This window comes from Microtus ochrogaster, chromosome 1 (genome assembly GCF_000317375.1).
Source record: "Microtus ochrogaster isolate Prairie Vole_2 chromosome 1, MicOch1.0, whole genome shotgun sequence".
In the NCBI taxonomy this organism is placed as follows: domain Eukaryota; kingdom Metazoa; phylum Chordata; class Mammalia; order Rodentia; family Cricetidae; genus Microtus; species Microtus ochrogaster.
Genome location: NC_022009.1, coordinates 8,999,404 through 9,023,136, shown reverse-complemented (window position 1 = coordinate 9,023,136; position 23,733 = coordinate 8,999,404). Strand labels below are relative to the sequence as shown.

The following is a 23,733-nucleotide window of genomic DNA, read 5'->3' as shown; positions in this document are numbered from 1 at the left end:
ATGAGGTTAAAGTTTACAATCTTCTCTCCAAATGCCATCATTTACCTCGGGAAGAACTGAGGAATGAATGGGAAAACTGTCTTTATGTGGCACCAAGAGGGCCAAATGAGCTCGGTATCTATGCCACAGTGGCACCCAGTGGCTCTACTGTCCCCATGGGGTGGCTAGAGCTGTGCCGGGCCCGATCTTTACTATCAGTCACCTCATCTAAGATACTAGGTTTTTTTCATTTGCTGTCTCTGGGCACCAGGTTCTTAAACTAGGGGAAGGTGGTTTCTTGGACTCAGTGGACCCTGCATGACCTTTCCCTGCCTCCATCCGAGTTTAAGTGAATACAGATAAACACTTGGGTTCTACATTGGGAAGCAGGCTCTGATAGGTAGTCTAGACAAGAGTTTGTCCTAGGTTGGCTGTGTTTCATACAGCAGAGGGTGGGATTCCAGAAGCAGACACGGCTTCAGTCCACCTCCCTTTCAGCAGATGCAGTGGGGGCCAAATAAAGTGTGTACTGTACTTGAGAGTCTTTTAAACACAACACAACACCGATTTTCTCCCTGCTAAAATAATGAATCCTCTTTGCCTGGGCCAATGTTTCTTATCCTTCGAGACTCAGCTAAGGGTGTTCTCTTCATAGCTTTCCCTGATTCTCAAGCAGTGGGAGCACTCTTTCTTAGTTTGCAAGTCAATTTTTTAAAAGTCAACTAAAATGAAGAACTATACAAAAAAGAGCAGCCAGGCCTGCCATTCCAGCTGCCTGCAAATCTGAGACAGGAGGATTGCGGTTTCAAGACCTGCCTTGGTTTCAGAACAAGTTCAAAGCCATTCTGGACAACTACCTGAGACCTTGTCTCAAAATAAAAGAAATCCAAGGAGTCCTGAGATTCGAGTCCTGTATCAGAGCACTTGCCTAGCTAGCTTCAAGAGGCTATAGGGTGAGTCCCAAGAAAATGGAGGGGGATTGGCAAACTGTATACAACCCAACAGCTCCTCGGACTTCACATGTAGATTTACACACACTAGTCCGTCATAAATCTTCCACAGTGTTCCACATTGCTAAGCACTGGTTTCATTAAGTAGCAATCACTTGAGAATCGTTGTTGCAGGACTTTTATCATGTTGAAATGCCATTATTTGTAAACCTTTCTCTATGAGCGCATAAGGGCAAGGGCCATATTCATGGACCAAGTTCTCGGTAAAAATCCAGAGAACGAGTGGATGATGGTCATAACTCCTATGTATGATGTACCTTAACGTATTTTCTCCTTTTAAATAATTTTCCTTTGCCCAAGCCACCATCCATTACTGCTTTCTACTCATTCAAGAAGGGTGTATTGTTTGGTGTGTCTTGATGTTTAGTAATCGCTCATAGCTCCTGTCTTCTCTCTGTTCCCTGAGGGCCAAGGTTATAGTGTGGCTTCCCACTGCTGTGCACAGAGACCGTCACTGAGCAGGTGGGGATGTTCACTGCAGGGAGAGAAGAGCGTTTGCTGAACTGTGGGATTTGTAGTCCTAGGAGCCACACTTACGTCTCTGGGTAGCTTTGGGTTTCCGTTAGACAAAAAGGAAAAAGAAACATGTGTGTGTGTGTGTGTGTGTGTGTGTGACATTTCAGAAAAGACATAATTCAAAACAATTTGGTTATTTCTCAAAAACTAATGATAAATTTAAAACTCTGAGGTTGTAAGAAGAGCAAATGGATCTGAGTTCAGATGGTGATTCTGCCAATTTCTCTTCCCATCTCTGGATACTCATATGATCTCTTATAGCTCTAGTTTCTTATTCAGAACAGTGATTCTGTTTGCCTTTTAGAGTGCTCTGTACTTATCCCTGACATAATTTGGAAGAAGCGAAGTTTGTCACAACAAAAGCTAAGATGTTTGTGCACAATTAGAAATGTTTTGTTTCTGGAAAATAACGGAGACTGTGTGGCATAGACAGAGATGAATGGGATCCTTTGTGGCTATAGTACCTCACCCCCATGGGCCCTTCTTTTTGGAGTTAGCTAGAAATTTCCACAAGTCCTTGTTGAAAGCTGTTGACCCCTGCTCCACAGCGCAGTATGGGTTCTCTTGACTTGGCTAGTTTTCCAGGAACAATTTTTTTCCTTATCACTTCTTTATAGAGCTATTTGTATGCAAAATTTAAATGTTTAAATTAATTTGCATAATGAAGCTGCACCTGGAGGTTATCTCTTTCTTGCAGATTGCTTTGGCAGACATAGAAATGTAAAATAAGCCATCTGCATTGAAGTAGAAATGTCGTCAATTTTGTTTTAAAAGAAAAAAGTAGAAGAAAGTCCTCAGATTTGTTTCTCCCTTTATAGTCCCCTCTTCCAAGAGAAGCCGTCACCCTTGTGAACAGCCTCAGTATGTGCGAGTGTCCCCGAATTGAGTTCCTCCAGCAGAAGTTTAAGGAAGAGATGAAAAATCCAGCCGAGTATGACCTCCTCAGATACGGTAATACACACAGGGCTTCTGAAGTCGTGAGTCCCTCACCTCCTCAGTCTCTTCTGGGTCATCTTCATTCTTAATTTTATCCGAGAGAGTCTGTCCAAATCGTTCTGTGTTATTCTCCCCAACATAGCGGCACGCTTCTCGCAGGCTAGCTGCGCTGTCAGCTAAGGCTCAGTGTCCGCTGTGTAAATGACGATCAGCTGACACTGAGGAAGACAAGAGTCTGCGTCACTCAGAGATCTCATCCAGCTTCCGTCAGCCTTTCAGAGTCGGTGTTTGGTCAGATTGTGTTGCATCATAAGAATGAACTCAAAAGCATGAACATGTATTTCTTCACACCAGCTCCACAGGAAAGAGAAAGGAATTGGTGTGTGTATGTGAGCTAATCAGATAAAATAGTCAGGAAGGTTGGACTTCATTGATCTGAGTCATCGCACTAAGGTGGCAGTAAGAAAACCTGATTGATTTACCGTCAGCAGGAGACAAGTTGTGAGGCGTGTGGATTAGCCGTTGCTCTATAGGAGGCAAGCTGCATGATGTTGTATTCGGTTACTAAACGTTATCCTTACAGTCAGTGCCGTCAAAGTGCACCATGTGGCATGGCGCGGTTGAAGAAAGAAGGCACTCCAAGATGAAATTTAAGGCCTTTGTGGCAGCAAGCAGGCCCAGACTTTCTGACGGACTGAACCCCTAACAGCAGTACAGAGGCATAGTTATTGATTATTATACAAGGTTGTTTCAGGGTAAAGTATTTCCTCATACCAAGGTCGCTAATCTAATCTATATGTCTCACTAAAGAAAAGTGTCACATGCCCCCATGACACTAGTCCTTTGTGTAATACACAATAATACAGGAGCCTCGGGTGTGCCAGAGGCAATGCCCCTTCAGCAAAAAAAAGGAAAAAAGAAATTTATGCCCTGGCAATGCTGAAGCATGCATGGGAAGCCCATACATATATGGCGGTTCTGTTGGCCTTGTCCATATTGGGTTTCATGGTCTAAGTGGATGAAGACTACTGACCAGGTCTCTTCCTCAGGAGGGCACCAGATCTCATTACAGATGGTTGTGAACCACTATGTGATTGCTGGGAATTGAACTCAGGACCTTTGGAAGAGCAGGCAGTGCTCTTAACCACTGAGTCATATTTCCAGCCCAATAATTCTACAAATCATGGGAAACAATCACTGTTTTCTACAAGGATTCTTTACTGTTTACCACAATGATTCCCAAGGTCAAAGTACTTCTAGGAACAGTTATTCATTCTTATGTCTATCCCAGAAACAGAAACTGCCAAATTCCTACAACACAGTGTAAGTACAAGAACCAACTTGCAAGACACATATGGGAGAATTTACTTACAGGCTGGGAGAAAAGGCCCGCTTGTCATGCCCTCTCCTGCCCCCCCCCATCACTCCCCAGAAGAAGGGGTCTGAAGAAAGACCAAGGCCCTCCCCATTATATCCAGCCCAAGCAAGGTTTCCATCCAAAGAGAATGGGTTCCAAAAAGTCAGTACACGCAGTAGGGACAAATCCTGGTGCCACTGCCAGTGGCCCCCACCTATTCTTTCATCCCTCAGTCACCAAACTGGCTGAGCATTGGATAGGCAGAACTTTGCTTTGTGCTCAGGCACCTGCTGTGATAGGATGTGTAGTGTGGGGGTCGAATACCTGCCTGGCATGCTGGCATGCCTGAAGCCTTGGGTCTAAGCGCTGGTACAGCAGCACTCATGCACTTACTGAGTCATTGAGAACAGCATCCCAGGTCGCAGACCACAGTTCCGCTGGAATTCACTACATACTGTAAACTGTGAGATTTACAGTCCTTCGAGTAGATAAATGTCATCAGAAAAGTCAGCTGATGGCTAACTCAAGGACTCTTTACTTGAAATAAACTCTGATACTTTGAAATGATTCTCATTGCCATTATTAGAAAAACTTTGTCTTCACTGTGACTTAATACTCCCAAAATGCATTTTCTAAAGCAGCCTCTCCTGATTTACATTTTATATCCTGTGTAGGGTGAAAACAAAGAAATGGGGCTGAAGAGATGGCTTAGTGGCTGCTCTGCCAGAACTTAGGTCTGGCATCCACATTGTGTGGTTCATAACCATCTTGTAACTCCAGTTGTATGTAATCCAACACCCTTTTCTGGAACAGATGCTGCACTTGTGTACAAACCCACACACAGACACATACATATACACATAAATAAAAACTATTGAAAAAATTATTTATTTATATGTAACGACTAGAAAGTTTTCATTTTTTAATTGACTTGTAGGAATTCTTAGTATTCAGCAAATTTCAAGAATCTCAAAAATCCATGGGAAAAGAAATGTCCTTCCATTCAGTAGATATGTATTTAGGACCCTTAGATCTCAGGAGGAGGAGAAAACAAATGTTTCAGCAGGTACAGGAGTTCAGTGCCTGGAACCTGCATGATAAAAGGAGAGAGCACACACACCAGAGGCACTGCTAAATCGTTGTGTTCATACCTAGTTTCTTTATAGTTTTATTTGTTTATTTATTCCCATTTTATAGCCCAGTGGCCTGTATGTAGCTGCAATTCAGGATGCAGCTAAGCTTGGCTGAGTTGGGAGAGTCCTGCTTCTGCCTCCTGAGTGCTGGGATTAACTGTGTGAGCCACCATGCCCAGCACTTACATCTTTGTCCACTGCAATCACGATGCTCTTTTTATGACCAGCTCATTTATTTAACAGATATGTCCTAGCTCCTAGCTGAATCAAGTTGTATGCTGTATACTATATAGTAGCAAGCAAGATCGTCATGGCCTCTGACTTTATAGAATGCTAAATCACGCTTGAGTTCAACAAAGATTACATTGGAAATTTGTTAAGGTCATATTTGTTAAATTATGTCTATGTTTTCATATTTAGGCACCATCCTCATTGCGAAGGTTTTCCTCGGCCAGAGCGTTCAGGCTCGTGAACAGGAGCCCATCAGTAAAGCCAACTATCCCATGGTTAACTCGGTGTTCATGCCTCAGAGACATTTGCTAAGTATGTCTGCCAAAAAGAAAAATGTGTGGTTTCATACTTCTCAGTACAAATATGTCTATTTAACACATTAGTTTATAACAGTTCTAATGGTCTAAACGCCACCTAACAAGACCTATAAACTTTTCTATGAAAACCTACCTCTGGATACTAATGGTTTTTCTGTTACTCACATCAATAAGATGTGTGTGTGTGTGTGTGTGTGTGTGTGTGTGTGTGTGTGTGTGTGATTATTTCACCAATTTTCATTATTATTTGTGGGAGGGTTATATATATGTATGTATGTATGTGTATCCACCTACACACTCAACTTTCAGTATCTGGAGAATTAGTTCTGAAGTATGCACACAGACACACACATACACACTACCTAGAGATATCAAACTTCATGGATTATCAAACCCATACCAAATAGCATAGTATGTATATGTCACCTACACAGTCTTCCTGGATATATGACACCATCTCAATATTGCTTTAATACCTAATACAGTATAAATGAAATGCTGCGAATCATGGCTGTATTTATCATTCCAGGAATAAATGACAAGAAAAAAATCTCTACATGTTTACTACAGACATTGTTCTTAAAAATAAATAAACACAAGTTCCACTCTGCAGTTTTTGAACGCATGGTTGCAGAAGCCATGCAGATGGAGGTTTTTATGTGTGAGTGTGTGCAAGTGTATTCATACAAATGTATGTATGAATTAGTTTTCAAATGATAAAAAAGAACCTTTAATAAAGGTCTCCGAGTGCTACATTTCTCGAACCTCCATGGTCATTTATTCACTGGCAGGATGATAGCATGAGCACCAGCTGTGGAGAAAAACTGTCATCATTCTGACCTTCATGTTGGGCACAGGAGGATTCCTGTAACACCCTCAGTTTTATAGCTGCGGGAAACTAGTAGTAAGGTTTTGTTGTTATTTCTTCATCTGTACTGGAGTAAAAAGGTTTGCTGTATTCTGAACATTTGTCTTGCTTGATTTTTTTTCCCTCTAGATTCTATCATAGGACAGAGACATTGCGATTGCGGCTACCGGCAGTTCAAGTGGTTTGTCTTTGACCCTGACCTTGTTTTGCCAGAGTACATCGTTGATTTTGAGTATATCACAATGGTATGCATTGCACAATTTTTAAAAACAGAGATTACTTAGCTGGGGGTTGAATCCAGTAATATTATGCTAAGCTTGTATTATATATGCCTATTCATGCTTGTGTGTGTGAGAGTGTATGTGTGTATGCGTATGTACAATGACTGTTCTGTGAAGGACTGAATTTTCAAAGCGTGTTATTATGATGCCTGAATACTTTCATTGTGTGAGCATATTATAGGAGTATTGTACAGTTATAGCATCACTGGGAAAGATGCCTATAGAATAAAAGTGAGAAACCTCCTCCTTCACCTACCACTCCTTCTTTTACCAATGCATCCACCTAATGGTTCTGTGAGCGGATTTTCAATCCTTTTCTATTGACACAGATGACAACGCACACAGCCTAAGCTAGTAGAATAAAGCTCCAAGCCTTGCTTTTCACAATACATTGCAAACATATTTTGTTTCATATATGTATAATTTCTTCTTTCTGTGGCTGTATACAATTCAGTAAAACTCTGATTTAAATTCTCCTGTATTGATAACAAGTATAAGTTGTATGTGGTTTTAGCTATTTAAAATATTTGAGTGAATATTACTATTTACGTATCTTTATACGACTATAGAAGTTCATTGCGAGAGAGAGTTATTGAGAAAAATAGAAAGTCAACAGAATTATACATTTTAATTTTTGGCATTGCCCCATTTCCTCCACAAAGGTTTGACCATTTTACATGTTTCCCCAAAGTGTGACAGGCCTTGTTTTTTGCATCCCTGGCAGCATGGTACGCTAGCATTTTTTCCATTTTCTTAAGCCAAGTGAAGAATATTTCAAACTTCACATGCTTAAAATTATTCACACTGTTGCAAGTCACCTGTTAAATTCTTGAATCAGTTCTGTTCTATGAGGCTGTTGCTTCCATACTGATTTTTACAATTATATATTATGGACATCAATGCTTTATTTTATAGTGCAAATAGTTTCTGTTGTCTCTTAACTTTACCAAAAAGTTAACATTTTAATTTGTAATTTGTGAATATCTCACATTTTGCTTCTCTTAATCTTCCCCAGTGTGGATTCTGAATTTTATATCCTTTTTCAAAGGTCTTATAAAAAAAACCCTCTTTCCTCGGTGCTTATTTAGTTTATTTTAAAACTTTTGGCTTTTGAAATGTTACCTAGAAATTGCCTTAAATTGTGTGATTTGAAGACCTGGTCCACTTGTTTTCGTCAATGGATACTGTCTACTCAGTGTCCTTTTTGATGTGTTTTGAAATTCTGTCTCTCATCCAAACCATTTTACAATTTGAGGAACCTGTGTTAATCTTTGCTCTGTTCCATTGATTGATTTCTCGCACTGTGGACTCTAACCACATTTGTGTTGGTTAAATACAACTTGGTCATGTGTTTTAACCTGCCATAGGATAATTTTTCTTGCCCCATCTTTCAAGAACTTTTCTTATCTATTCTTGAACAGTTTGGTTCCTCAGAAAAATTAGAATCAGCTTACCAGTTTTTATTTAAAACACCTTTTGAAAAAATTCTTGACCATTTTTTCCTCAAACTCTAAGTTAGTTTTATCAGCTCTGTTTTAAGATTTGATTAAAATTTTAATGAGTCTGAAACTTCATTTAGGATGAACTGGTTGTGTGTGTGTGTGCATGTGTGTGGTTATGTGATATGTGTGTTTGTATGCACAAGTGTGTATGTATACGTTTGTGTGTGTATGTGTTAGTTGTGTGATATGTGTGTTGGTTGTGTGATATATGTGTGCATAAATGTATGTGTTTGTGTGTGTTGGTTGTATGATATGTGTATATGTGTACACAGTGTGTATTACACATTTGTGTGTGTCCGTTGTGTGTGTGTTGGTTGTGTAATATGTGTGTGTGTTTGTGTGTGTGCATGCATGTGTGTATGCGTTTGTAAGTGTCTTGGTTGTGCAATATATGTGTGTGGTGTGTGCACATAAATGTGTGTGCATGTTGGGGGTCAATGTAGGTCATCATCAGGCGTCTTCTTCTATTAAGTCTCGTTAATAGAAGAGCAACCTTGTTGCTCTGTCTCTCACAGAACCAGAAGCTCTCTCACCACTGGCTAGGCAGGCTAGCTAGCAAGTTCAGGGGATAGCCAGCCTCAGTGCCTCCGTGCTGGGGTTACAGGCACACGCAGTCATGCTGGGCTTCTTACACAAGGGCTGGGGATTCTAGCTCAGGTTCTTGTGCTTGTACAGCAAGTGTTCTTGCCCTCTCTACTTTTTCCCTACCCTGCATTAATTATTTTGAATCATTATCTTCTTGTCTAGAAACATGATGACTTGCTTCATTCAAATTGAGAAGACTTTCTTCTGTCTTTAATATAGTGTATTAAATATAATTCTGGGCATTTTATATTTTTCACTGTTCTCATAAGGGGATTCTGCCAGTCAAGCACACAGAAACTCAGACAAATCATAAGTAGTAGTTCATTTAACTCACATGGCAAAGAGGCCTAGAGGAGGCAATCCAGACACAGTGCCAGCAAGACGTGGTGCTTGCTGTTCAGCGCCTGATGAGCTCTGTACGAGCTGGATTTTGTTTCTGCTTCTGGAGAGTTCTCTTCTCTTAGTTCCTTTGGTTATTTCTTCTTTTCAGTTCTCTGCTAAGTCTTCTGAAATCCACATCGGAGAAGGGGCTCTGAATTCATGTTTAAAAGATGTGGAGATGACTTGCTGTTCTCTCATATTGTACCTCTTAATTCCTTGCTCTGGAATTTTTTCTCAGTACAAACTTCCAGGCTGACAATTAATCTGCTGTTATAGTCATTTAGCTTTCTATTATTTATTAAGTATTTTTATTTTAGTAGTTTTTTATATATTTATTAAAGTATTTATGCTATTATTTTCTATAGTGTCTTATTACTTTATTATAGATTCCAATTCTGCTAAGATTAAAAAATATACTATGTTTAATTATTTTGCTTTCTTCTAGAGTCAGGTCCATTTGTTTGCATAGCTCTTACTCACTCATTCACAGTTCTTGCTATAATTGCTTACCCAATAACTACAGAGAGTAGCTTCCTGTTTTATTGATTTATTTATTCCAAACATTACATTTCTTTTTTTTTTTTTTTTTTTTGTTTTTCGAGACAGGGTTTCTCTGTAGCTTTGGAGCCTCCCTGGAACTAGCTCTGTAGACCAGGCTGGTCTCGAACTCACAGAGATCCGCCTGCCTCTGCCTCCCAAGTGCTGGGATTAAAGGCGTGCGCCACCACCGCCCGGCCATTACATTTCTTAAATATTATCACTGCATATGTTTCTGCTTAGAAGTTACATTTCTGCTCTTCCCTGCCATGTCCATCCCTTCTGCTTCATGTCTGATCATATCTAGACCCATGTTTGTGTTCTATGTCATAAATTATTTTATATTTATCCTTTTCCAGTTTTAAGAAATCTTTATGGGTGAGAATGGACACACCCATGCTTATCTCATAGTCTTGTTGTATGCTTATATATTTATTAGAGTGATTTTTATTATACTGGATATTATAGCATACCTGCAAAAGTCAATTCTTTCCTGTACAGCAACTGAATTTTCAACATTTGAAATATTTTTTAGGTCAAAGTTCATTCTTTATTTTCTACATTAAACACTATTATTCTAGAAGAAGGCAAAAAATATTCTGAAGGATTAGTATTCTCACAGGAGTTGAAATTTGATGAAGAGGTTATGAAGATGGAGCCCAGGATTAAACCCCGCCCAAAACTCATTACTTTGGATGATAAGACAATAATTTCCCTTGCTAAGACTAACATTTACAGCCATATTGTGGTGAGTATTGTGAGAAAAAAAATGGAAAAAGGAAACTTGAATTTAAAGTTTGAATCTAGTATGTGGAGTCTAAATTTACTAAGTTACTCTGTGATGTTGCCAGGAATCACATAACTTAATTGAAAAGTGCCCAGCCCCCTTCCAGTGTGGAGACTAGACCAGTATTCTCCAGCAGTCACGGAGTGTCATTTTAAGTTTTCCAATGCTTTGCCACAGCTTTGTTAAGGCAAAACTCGTTTTAATGATACATTTTGTTTAACCCAAATATATACAATATTTCAACATGCAATCACTATTAAAATTCATTAAGGAGACATATTAGTATTAAGTCTTAATTTTGGAGTGTATTTTCTACCAATTTCATGTCTTAATTAAGTCCAGCCATCTATTGGGTGTTCGGTAGCCACTTGAAGTAACTTTCCAGGTGGCAAGTAATTTTATTCTGAATGACCAACAATCTCGCTTTGAATGATTTAGGTAAAAGCAAAAAGTTTCTAATCAGTGTCTAGTATTAATCAATGGGTATAGGAAAGCTTTGTTTTTACATACAAGTCAGCAGAATTTGATTGACACTTAGAATAAACATGGCTAGACTTTTGCACTGCACGAGCCTGTCGTTTCTAGGGCCTCTAGCAAGCCTCACTCTAACAGTGAGGGAGCCTAGACATCTGTCTTTCCTGCCCTTTCTGTGCGTGTGGCAATACGATAAAAGAAATTCAGAGAGCATTTCTTCCTTTTAAGGACTACTGCCATTATGACATCAAAAACAAAAGAAAATTTACAAAAATAAAATATAACCTTATATCATATCTTATGACACTGGATTTTATATTCTATTACGGACATCCAAGAGCTAAGATTAGAGTTGTCAGCTGTAAACCTGACTCTTAGGTTCATTTCTTCACCTGTAATTTGTTCAGAATTAGTTACGTCTAAAGCGGCGGATTAACTGTTAGTTACTTGTTCTAGCCAGATTTCTGTTGTTTTGACAAATGCTCAAACCAAAAGCAGCTTGAGGAGGAAGGGATTTATTTTCGCTTAGGGCTTTACTGTCCATCATGAAGGAAGTCACAGCAGGAACCTGGAGGCAGGAGCTGATGCAGAAGCCGTGGAGGGGTGCTGCTTACAGGCTTGCTCTCCATGGCTTGCTTAGCCTGCTCTCCTAGACCACCCAGAACCAATAACCCAGAGCAACCTCCCCTGGCCTGGATGGGAGACCCACCCACATCAATAATTCATCAAGAAAATACTTCATAGACTTGCCCATAGGCCTGTGTTGGAGGCGTTTTTTTATCTGAGGTTCCTCCCTCCAGAGAACACTAGCTTGTGTTAAGTTGACAAAACCTAACCTGGACAGTATTGAAAATAAATAAATGGCTCTCCCCACCTCAACAACATTAGTTCATTTAGTGAATAGATCTCTAAACAGTGTAGGAAGGCGGGAATCCTGCACGAGCCTTGTAGAGACGAGTTTGACATGGCCTTCCTAAGGACATGAGAAATCTACTTGTTTATAGCTGTCAGACAGAGAGCGGGAACGTGGTCTTAAAAGGTGCTAGTATCTTTCAGGAACACTGAGAACTTCAGTCTAACTCAGATACAGGGTTGTGAGGGGGGAAGATGTGTGTGTGTGTGTGTGTGTGTGTGTGTGTGTGTGTGTGTGTGTGTGTGTGTGTTGGAATTCAAGGAAGATTCATGAAGCCAAGGCAGGAAACCTCCAAGATGTTAGAGCCATATTGTAGGTTGGCTTTTGAAAGTCAAATTCAAACGTTTTTATAATTCAAGGAACAGAATCTCACTTCTAAAGATCCTAACTTTGGTGTCTTAGGGGTGATTTTAAGGGCACAGTCAGGCATGTGGTGTGAAGATCCAGTAGGAACTGTAGCCATGGTCCAAGGAGGAGTCAGTACAGGGCACTGGCACGGGTGAAGGTCTGGACAGCTGGCTGGAGAATTATTTCTCTAGTCAAATATGTATGGAAAAGAAGGAAAGGGTAATCAAGACATAGTGAAACTCTTAAGCCAAGTAAGCCTTACAGAGAAGATGAGTTCCATTTGGGATATACAAATGTGACAGGCATCTGTATGCACTATCGTGGATTTCCAGAATTGTCTGCACAACCTAGGCTTTTCCCCCAATTTAGCCAATTTAGAATACTCTGAGAAACTGCATTGTTTCTCCCTGAGAGGAACTCAGTTGTCTCTGCAGCACAGATGATTACAGTGCGTGACCATGGCTGGCAGTACACACCCGAATTTATCCCACAATGCCACTGTGACTGCTAGGGTCGCTTAGTTGTTCCATGCATTTCCTTGTGCCATTTTCTTTTACTTTGTAGTCTACCCACAAATACCTCTTCACTTGCAACCATCCATACATGGGTTTTGAAGACAGAGAACCATGTATCGTTATAGCACTTCTAAACAAAAACCCTCAATAACATTCATTTTGTTTATCTGAGGAGGAGATGTGCAGGGAACGTCTGGGCCATCTTCTGATCTTAGATGGGCTCTCATCTCCTTCTTTGACATTCTGTGCTGTTTCAAGACTCTCAGATTTTCCTTTTTTGGTCCAATGGCTCCCTTGCCATCTCTTTCCTGTGAGGTTTTCTGCCTGATGTCTCCAGTCAGGAGAGCCTCCACTGCACACTGGCTACCTGATAAGCAGATCCTCCCTAATAAATACCGTAATCAAAATACTTATTTGTGAAAAAGAATTTTTGCTAATTGTTAACAAACTTAGACCAAGTAGTAAGTCATGTTGGTCACCTGCCAGGCCCGTTGATGTTGTTATAAACTATTTTTAGCTTTCAGCACCACACAGCATATTCCCTCACTGTATTAGCATCCTCTGGGTGTTATTCAAAGCAGCTGTAATCTCATTTTGCATTATTGTAGATGATTTAGTTATTCTACACTTGATCTTAGCCAAAAGACCAAGAAGCAATAATAATTATTCTAAATATATTAGATACTAACACCTAGGTTATGTCACAGAAAGTGATGTATTTTATTTTTTTAATTTACATTTTATTTTGCCTCAGAATCTGAATCTGCACGGGAACAGCTTGAGTAAACTGAGAGATCTTTCCAAGTTAACCGGACTTCGAAAACTGAACATTAGCTTTAACGAATTCACCTGCTTAGATGATGTGTATCATTTGGTAAGAGCTGCCCTTTTGGAATGTAAACACAAAATCAAATGCCTAGAAGCAGGATGAGGGAGCGAGGGGAGAGGAAATGTAGGTCAAAGGAGAAATATAAGACAAACACGTTCCGGGAGCTAATGTACAGCACAAGTGGTCGCTGTGGTAATTAGATAGCCTTATTATTTATTTCACTATTGACTATAAAATAAAATGAAGATGCATTAAAATCAACCATGCAAATGTGTGACTGGGAGCACTCTCAAGGAGAGCTTGCTTGTAAGCAGCCCGCACAGAAAGAGAGAGGACTAGCTACCTAAAGCCAAAGCCCCTCCATTTTGTACCCCTGCCTGGATCTACCCCTGCATGGTCTCCCTGCACTGTTCCCTGGTCATGCTGTCAACCAAGGGTGCATTGCTTTGTGCACTTGCACAATAGTTTGGCTTTTCTGTTTTAGGGAAAGTGTGCTTTATTGTTGGCAGCCAGTTATTTCTAATAGTTTGCCGTTATTTCAGAGGCAGTGCGCAGTCTAGAAGAGCAGAAAACATGTTATCACCCCCATGTGAAATCTCATCTTGCCATTATACCTTCTGGGCCCCTTTCAAAGATTTTTGTATCGTTCCCCATTGTTTACCTGGAGAAATTTGGGTTCTAAGAACATGTGACATAGCAATTAGTGTTGTCCTTGCTTCTGTCAGTTGCGTTGTTGCTAGCAACTAAGTTACATCTTAGTGTAAAGTTTAGGATTATTAGAACTATCAACACACTAAGTATGCAGTTATGAAAAATAATTTTGGATAATACATAATTAAATGTGAAAATTCTAAAAGCATTCAAAAAGATAGGAAAGTATATGTTTGAAAATAGCAAAAACAACTTTCAGTTTTTTTCTAGCAATAGACTTACAAATATTTTCCAGTTTTCTTCCTTTTATTGATTTTTTATTTTTTCAAATTTTCAATAAATAATGTGTTAATTTTATTATTGGACAATCATTTGTAACTGTCTAATTTTCTTAATATTGTGCTGAGGATTGATTAGGGCCTTGTACACACTACGTAAATACTCTACCACTAACCCATCATTTTACTTTTTATTCCAGACAGGTTTTCAGCAAGTTCCCATGTTAGTCTTGAATTCTTTCTGTAGAGCAGACAGGCCTTGAACTTCTCATCCTCCTGCTTTGCCCTCTTGAGCAGCAGGGATCATGGGCCTATTCCATGAGGCCCAGCTTTAGAAAACCATGTGCCTCAAAAACAGAAAAGGATAGAATAAAATTAAATTTCTGTCTCTAAGGATGTACTCTGTGAGGGAAGTCATTTCAAAATTATAAGCAGAAGTCTGAGTGTAAAGACATATTTGCGGGGAGGAAGGGGAGGTAACAAGTTGTCGTGCAAGTCACTGTGCAAAAAACAACCCTGCGGTTCTGTGTTCAGAGAGATGGGAAACCTATGCTGTAGTCTCTTAGGAGTATTGGCTTTGTATGTATGTTTGATGGTAATCCACCATTGTCAAAGCCATAATCTAACTGAATAACTTGCCTACAATTTGTCTTCCTCTGCATTTATAATGTGCCCTGGGGTCCTTCACGTTTAAGAGTAAAGTCTGAACTGAGAAAGACTTACTGTTGTTACCCCATGACAGTGTGACTTCTGAGGAGGTCTTCTGTGAGCGCTGTAAGAAAACATATGATGTGTTTGAAGAAGCAGAGAAAAGCACTTGGTAAATACACACTCCTATTTCTATGTGCCGCAGTATAACCTTGAATATTTGGACGCCAGCCACAACCATGTGATAACTCTGGAGGGCTTCCGAGGCCTGATGAAACTGAAGCATTTAGACCTGAGCTGGAACCAGCTGAAGAAGTCATGTGATGAGATCAACGTGCTGTGCAAACATACCACGAGCCTCCTCACCCTTGACATCCAGCACAACCCCTGGCAGAAGGTATGTGACAGGCACCGTTAGAAAAGCAGATGCTCTCGTTCGGAGCCATTCTCCCTGCCTTGCTGCCCAACAGGGGCCCAAAATAGGCAAGGCACCCTGGTTTTTTGTGCTCCCTTTAAAGTCCTTCATAAGTGAGGGTAGGGTGGTCACTTAATGAATTGAAAGTGATGTCATGACAGATCTCTTGGAACCTGTGATAGTTTGAACATTTTATTGCTCTAAAAGTGATTAATGTCATAGCCGTTTGTGAACTCCTGGAGGCCTCCTATGTCAGTGTGTTAGAATGCTTTTGTATGACACACAGGAGCCAAGAATGATCTGATATAGTGACGGAAGAATACTATTAAGAAGGTAATAGCATTTTACAATGTGCCCTAAACTCTGGACAATAAACATATAAGGTTATTTTGCTATTTCCATTATTTATTCTCTTTTAAATATAGCAATCATATCCCCTGATAAACCTGAATTATAAAATAATTCTCTATCATAGAAAGGAAATTTGAACATTATTATTCTTCATATTATACATTTAAGGTTATCCCCAAGTATTTTAAATGAGCCCAAATTTATAATTTTAAAGATCTTCATTGTTTCTAAAATATATAGAGAGCCAAACACTGCAGTTGAGAGGCAGAAGCAGGAGGATTGTGAGTTCAAGGCTAGCCTATGGTCAGTAGTGAGACCCCCATCTCAAGAATAAATAATTAAATGGCATTTGCAAGGCTATGTTTATTGTTTAAAATGTACTAGCAAAATGATCATTTCCATTAAATGGATCATATTACTAAATTTATATCATTGAAATTTTTCTTTTAAGCTAAGTAAAACTGAACAATGTTTTTTTTGGCTAAAGCAGACTTCTGAATGGTCACTGTCTCCCCATAGTCAAGTTGGCCATCAAAGGCACAAGATCCACACTGAATCCAGCACGGAACTCACTGGCCAAGTGTCTACTCGATAAGCAGGAATCGCCACACAGTTTCCATCCATCATCCTTTCCACCAAGCCCCTTTTCAACAGCTCCTGGGACCTCCCTCCCAGAGCAGGAGACCCACACCCCGAAAGCCAGACAGGTTTATGCTTACAGAATTTATCTCCAACTATTATTTAAAGAATTAAATTGTCCTAAGTTTTATAAGTATGCAGTAAGAAGAGAGATGTACATATTTCAATTATATGGAAAAGAAGGCTACTTTCCCATGCCATAATACATGTGATATTTTATGCAAATTAACTTCTTGATATTTTTTTCCCAAGCCAGCCACATTGAGGCTGAGTGTTATTGGCAGACTAAAGACGCTTACACACTTAGATGGAATCCTCATCTCTGAAGAAGAAACCAGAGAAGCTCTGAAGTTCATTAATGGAACAAAGATTACTCAGGTTGGCGTCAGTAGGTTACTATTCTTTGTGTTAGGTGCAACATACAAATAATACTTTTGGGACTTATTTTCTTTCATTAAGCTTGACATTTTCTCCTAACGTATCAATAAAAATTCAAAATACAGTGATCTTACCACTTGACCATGTTTCTACCTCAACGTACCCCCACCATACGCCCCCATATAAATGCCAGAAGGCTTTCTGAATCACCTTGGAACAGCCCCAGATGCCACTCCCCTCCCCCAATATCTCCAGGATAACTATTTTCTGGTCGCATAAACTTTCTAGAGGCTGCATGAAAATAAACAGTATGTGTGTGCTTAGTAAGCTTAAAAGGCTTTGGGAAAGCAGTTAGCACAGTATCTACTTAGTATCAGTATTATGTGTAACTGGCTGGAAAAAAACATAACCTGTTAGCCTGTAGGAAAAAAAAATGCCTACATTTTACAGATAAAGAATCCTGCCCTCTGGGTGTTGGGGATGTAGATTAGCGACAGAACATTTTCTCAGCTTGGGGTAGACATTAGGCTTGATCTCCACCACCCCAAAAATGCTCTATCTCTTTCGCCTATTTTTTGTGGGAAACTTGATGTGAATTCCTTAAACAATGCAACAGTTAGTTTGGGATGTACTCAAATGAAGCAAAGAAAACTTTTGTTGATAAAATTATGATTAATGCATTGAGAAAGACTTAAAGATTTTCCCCAATAGAAATCAAAGACTACTAAAATTTTTAAAATGTGATATTGGCGCAGAATTAGAAGATAGCCCAACAAGTTAGAATGAAGAGCCAGTAGAAACTCAGACCCCTGGGAGAACTTGACAGACAAGAGACCCACCCACCTTTGCAGACCAAAGACTCAGTAGAAAGTGCTAGGGCATAAATGCATTACAGCTTTGCTGCAAAAGGCAAAACCAGGAATGTTTTAGAAGAAAATATACCTGTGATTTACTCTTGTGACCATAGATTAAGAAGTTATTCATAAGGAAGGGAAAAAAACATGCATAACCATGAAAGACGGGGTTTGTTCTCAATAAAACTGACATAAACTTTTCTTAAAGGGTGCTAGAAGGAAAGAAAAACAGATAGGTAAGATGCCAGGGGAGGAGATTTCAGCACAAATACCAAAATACAGTCTCTATCAATATCCAGAACACGTACAGAAAAAAAAAACAATCAATTGATGGGGCGGGGGAGAAAGGAGGGGGTTTGAAAAGGCATTTTTTTCTGGATAGGATATCAGAACAGTCAATTAATTTAGAAAAAGATGCTTTACCATATCATTATTCAAAAATGAAGGTTCAAATAACAATCTGTCAATTATCCTTAATCTTTCAGATTGATGAAAATTTTAAGTTTCAGCTAGAATATGAAGTAGCAATTATAATTATTTCAATCACTTTGGACAAATTGTTTGACTCCCCACCCCTCTCTTCACTTCCCATCTCTCTCTCTCTCTCTCTCTCTCTCTCTCTCTCTCTCTCTCTCTCACACACACACACACACACACACACACACACACACACACGCACACACACTTCCCTATCCCAGCAGTTTTGCTTGGGATCATATTCTCTGAAGAAATCCCATCTTCATCCCCAGAAAGCACTAGTCTTCTCTCTGCCTCCATGAGTTTGGCTATTTAGATTCCAATCTAATTGAAATCACTGTGTTTAACATACAAGGGTATGTACAGGAGGCAATGCACAAGGGCACAAGGGTCACCACCCTGGCAGTATTCTCAGTAACAAAAGCTTGAGACGAAGCATCAATGTTCATGGTCAGCAGAGCCAGTAAGAGACTGCTATACAAAGCTAGAGGTGTAACTCAGTTAATACTCAAGTGCTTGCCTAACATGCAAGAAGCCTTGGGGTCAATCCTCAGCACCTGCATAAACTGGGCGTGGTGTGCATATCTGTATCTCCAGCACTTGGGAGGTGGAGGCAGCAGAAGTTCAAGGTCATCTTAAACTACTTAGAAAGTCCAAGGACATGCTGGACTAACAGGAGACCTTGTCTGGAAAAGAGATTGAGGAAGGGAGAGAGAAGTAGTCACAAAGAAGGAACTTCTAGGCTACTAACTACAAATGAACTCCAGCTAAGTGGTGAAACAGAGATGAATCTTGTGTGTTGAAAAGGAGCAATGCAGCAGAATACACACTGTTGGTTCCCGATGGTTCAAACGATGTAAGGCTTAATGATGCGCTGTGTATAAACAAACTGGACCAGGGAGAAGAAAGCCAGTGAATGGTAGACAGAAATGTTGCAGTGGGGATCCTTTCTAAAGAGTGGCCAGGAAGTGGCTTGGAATGGAACTTGCATGACAGTGGTACTGTTCTAGACCACAAGTCAGCCTCAAGAGGTCATGAGATGGACTGAGGAGTACAAGCGGTCTTGGAGGTACCTGTTATCTTATAATGCCTCAAGACGTTTGCAAAGCAAAAACTGGGAGTTCAGACTTGATCTGGATTTGGAAGGTGTTTTAAGGGATAGGAAACGTTTTAAAGTCGTTCGTTGGGTTCTTCATCTTCCCTGGGAAACAACTTCTTAGCTGTCTGTAAATGCACACAAGTGTGCTCCTATGTCATTCACCATATTTTCTGTTTTATTAGCTAACTCTCTTACAGCATACCAGTTCCGAAGAGGAAAGACCTCGGATGCTTAGTATCTGGCCTTCCGCCAAAATTCTGACACAGATTTCAAAGTTAGGACCACATTTCCATCTGACTGGGAACTGGCACTTGAAGGTAACGGCTTATTCTACTGAACCTTACATCATCTTATTTAAGCTGGTCTATGTATTCAACATAGGTACAAACAGACTAGGAACAAAAATTTAAGGAATAAAGTAAAATGGGAGCAAAGACTTCAGATGGACCTTGTTTGCAAACGTCAAGTGTACAGTGCACTGTGTTTACATATAGTCGTGATCGGATAATTTAGATCCTCAGAACTCATTTTTCTTGAAAAGTTGCAACTTCGTGCCCTTACACTTTTTCCCCACAGCCTCCCATCTTCATCCCCAGAAAGCACTAGTCTTCTCTCTGCCTCCATGAGTTTGGCTATTTAGATTCCAATCTAATTGAAATCACAGTGTTTAACATAAAACACAGGGCTATCATGAAATAACATACCTTAAATATTTATCATTTTAATGGTTAAGTATGCTTTTAAAAAGTTAGGAAAACATATAAAGCAATTTATCATTTTTAAGGTAATAAATGTACTGCATGTATATATGTATTTCATGTAGAAAACATGAAATGCTAGGGCCAAGTCTAGATAAATGTTACAGGGAGCTCGTCTTCAACTGTGGTTATCATGGAATTGGAAGTTTAGGATAAAGGTTGGTTATAAACTGAAGAGTAGATTTTTATACTCAGGTTTAGCCAACTTAATGCTCAGAGACAGAGATCAAGCCAACATTTTAATGACAAGGAAGCAGGAATTTTGGCAAGAGAATTGGGAGTTATCCAGGGCTCATCTGACCACATCAGAGTTCTTTCTAGTCCAGACATGAAGGACAGCAATGAAGCTAATCAGACTCTTGAAAATGGGGAATGTTGGTGACATTTTTATCATGTAATGTATGTTGATACTGGGCTGCAGTGCAGATTCAGTGACAGTCTTGGTGGTGCCAAGTTCTTGAATCAGAATGACGCTTTAAGTGTGTTCCAAGTGAGCTGAGATGACCAGGTTGTTGTATCTACCACTAACAATGGACCAAGTGAGGCTGAGGTAGCCAGGTTGTTATATCTACCACTAAAACTGGACCAAGCTGGAAAGGAGTATGCCCTGAGGCAAAGTGGCTCTGCAGCTAAGACTGTCCCCAAAGGGGACCAATGTCCCAGTAGCTGCAGTGGAACCCAACTGCCACATCACTGTGTCCTTAAAACTAAGAGTTTCCAGTTCCTAAATGAATTCTAGCATTTCCTTGTCACATGTGGGCTGTTTTGTTAGCGTTTTAAATCTAATAATTTTGAACTTGTTTGCAAGATTCAGAAGTAACCTGTAATATGAATTATTGTATAGATAACTGCCTTAAATTTAGATGGACAACATCTCTTTGAAATCACAAATCTAGAAAAATTGGAGAATTTGAAATGGGCATCATTCAGCAATAACAATCTCTCCAAAATGGAAGGCTTGGAGTCCTGTGTCAACCTGGAGGAGCTCACGTTAGATGGCAACTGCATCTCAAAAATAGAAGGTGAGGTGGAGGCTTGGTAAGAGCCACCGAGTCTCAGTGACTCGGTAACACTAAGGACAGAATCTCCAAAGGGGAAGATATCTAGAGAGCCTTGAGGAAGGCCTGCGTCAGGGTCTTCTGAGTATCTCCTGACAGTACTGCTGATGAACTTCTCAGCATGAGGAGCCCCGGGACTCTTCCCTAGGCCTCTTTCCTCTCCTAGTGCAGGGGACTGCCATCTATTACCGGATCAAGTGAGCAGACGCAAGGTGGCCAATCATATCTGTAGCACTGAAGGAATGCATGGACGGGGCTTACCTTGGAGAAGATCAACCTGTCCCCTACGTTTTGTAAGATAAGGAATTAAGGTTATATTTAGAAATGTAAATGCGAGGGCTGGAGAGATGGCTCAGAGGTTAAGAGCACTGCCTGCTCTTCCAGAGGTCCTGAGTTCAATTCCCAGCAACCATATGGTGGCTCACAGCCATCTGTAATGAGATCTGGTGCCCCCTTCTGGTGCGTAGGTGTACATGGAAGGAATGTTGTATACATAATAAATAAATAAATATTTTTAAAAAAGAAATGTAAATGCAAGCAAAAGTGAAAATTACACTTCCTGGAAATTAACAATGGAAAATCTGTACACATTTGACTTCACTTACAAACAATTACTCTGCTTTAACAAGGCCTCGGTCATAATGAAATGAGTATATTCTGACTACTTTGAGTATAATATAAAAACATTTATCTTATACCAGAGAGTAAAACGAAATTCCCTTCCTCAACAGAGTATCCTAGATTCTTCAGATCACTTTAGTCTGTGCTTGTCTGTGGCTAAAAAGCCCAGCATTTAGATGACATGTTCTGAAATATACTAAATTCAATATTTTGTGACTGTCTTGGCTTCTCTCCTGACCCTCACTTGAGACCTTTAGTGGCAAGAAATTGAAAGATATCTTCTGTGACCTGCTAAAAACCGTCTCTAGTCTCCCTTTCTAAAAACCATTCTGTTTAATTCCATAGCCCCTTAGGAGTAGGTTTGATGTGCCCTTTATATGGATGGGAAATGGAGGCATGCTTATGTCATTTACCTATAGCCCTGTGTGATGCAGTTGAAGCCCACTATGACTCCAGAGTTCTTCTCTGTCTGCCCGGTGTGTGGTGATACATGCCAGCAATCCCAGCACTCAGGTATCTGAGTCCACAGAACTATAAACTGCGATTTTGAGGCCAGGCTGAACCAAATATCGAAACCTTGTCTTTGGAAAAAAAAAAAAAACAGGGGTGGGGGCCCAGCTTTCCACAGCTCTCTCCTGCCTTCATCTTTCTCCACTGCCTGCAGTACAGGGTAAACATTACAGTTAGAGTCTGCTGGGAGCAGCCAGCTTCTAAGTTTCATTCTAAAACTAATTTTAAGCATGGAATATGAGAACTGGGCCAAATGGTTTTCATTGATACAGCTGACTCCATAATTTCCAGAGTCTCTTGCTCTCGTTTCTAGTCTTTGGTGTTCTAATCTGAGAGCTGAAAGCTATTTTATCTATATTTTTTGAAGGAGAAATTGTTGCCTACGGAGTGCCTTTCTTTAGCACCTAAGAAAAATGAATCTACTTAGAAATTCAGAATCAGAATTTGATGCGTGAATGGGACTTTCTGCATGCAGCTGTGTCCTTCTGGAACACAGAGGAAGAAATGATGGAATGGGTTATTGCCATGTTCCTTAAAGTTGCTTAAATTCACGAGCAGAAGCCCCGGTGCAGTGGCTAGCTTGTTGTGTGTGACACTAACCTGAGGTCTGAACCGCTCCTTGACTTTGCTGATGTTCTAGGCATCGCCAGGCTGACCAAACTAAGCCGCCTCAGCATGAACAACAACCTGCTCACCGGCTTGGAAAAGCACACTTTCGACAACATGCTGCATCTCCACTCCCTTTCTCTCGAGAACAACAGGATCACATCTCTGAGTGCTTTACAAAAGACGTTCACCCTGATAGAGCTGTACATAAGCAACAACTACATAGCTGTGAACCAGGAGATCTACAACTTAAAGGTGACCGCCTGGGCTAACAAGTCCCCGCCTCTAAACGCCTGTGCTGTTTGTGTATGCTATGTACTGAGCAGGCTAAGAAGAAGGAAGCTCAAATATCAAGGTTTATTGAAATACGTTTGCATTCATTTAACGCAAATACACAAAGGACACCAGTATGACAGCAACCTGGTAGATTTATTGGGTGACTTTTTACCAACATATTTTAATTGTGCAAAAGACTTTGCTTCATTATGACATTGTCGTGGCACCTACAGTTTGCTTTGATCATATTCGTCCCCCTTTATTACGCCTCCTTCCCTTTTGCCCCTCCTCCTTTTCCTCTCTCCACCCCTAATCCTCCTTCCCCTTCTACTTTCCCACTAACTCTGTATATGAGCAAAAGCACACAGTACTTGTCTTCCTGAGGCTATATTATTTTCCCTGAACACAGTAATCCACAGTTCCTGCAATTGGCATGCATTTGTTCTTCTTTATGGCTGAATACTACATAATACTTACACACCACCTTTTCTTTATCTGTTCATCCATTGATGGGCACAGGAGCTAATTCTGTAACTTAGCTGCCGTGACTCCTGCTGCAACAAGCATGCATGTTCAGATGTCTGCATAATTTCCATGGTGACTAGAATAATTTAC

General features: G+C 40.1%; 1 protein-coding gene across 5 annotated transcripts in view; it reads left to right on the top strand.

Annotated features, from left to right (window-relative positions):
• The window catches only part of Lrrc9 (leucine rich repeat containing 9), an 88,810-nt gene that overhangs the window by 26,456 nt on the left and 38,621 nt on the right, over positions 1–23,733 (top strand). For 4 of the 5 annotated variants that reach the window (XM_026779288.1, XM_005343171.2, XM_026779289.1 and 1 more), the window contains exons 13-22: positions 2,324–2,456; positions 5,352–5,474; positions 6,477–6,592; positions 10,169–10,381; positions 13,425–13,544; positions 15,282–15,473; positions 16,734–16,859; positions 19,472–19,606; positions 20,892–21,069; positions 22,877–23,097. In XM_026779288.1, the coding sequence (XP_026635089.1) occupies positions 2,324–2,456; positions 5,352–5,474; positions 6,477–6,592; positions 10,169–10,381; positions 13,425–13,544; positions 15,282–15,473; positions 16,734–16,859; positions 19,472–19,606; positions 20,892–21,069; positions 22,877–23,097 (1,557 nt within the window). Of the gene's footprint in view, positions 1–2,323; positions 2,457–5,351; positions 5,475–6,476; positions 6,593–10,168; positions 10,382–13,424; positions 13,545–15,281; positions 15,474–16,733; positions 16,860–19,471; positions 19,607–20,891; positions 21,070–22,876; positions 23,098–23,733 lie in introns of those variants that run through there. The other variant, XM_026779291.1, reaches the window with a different exon arrangement.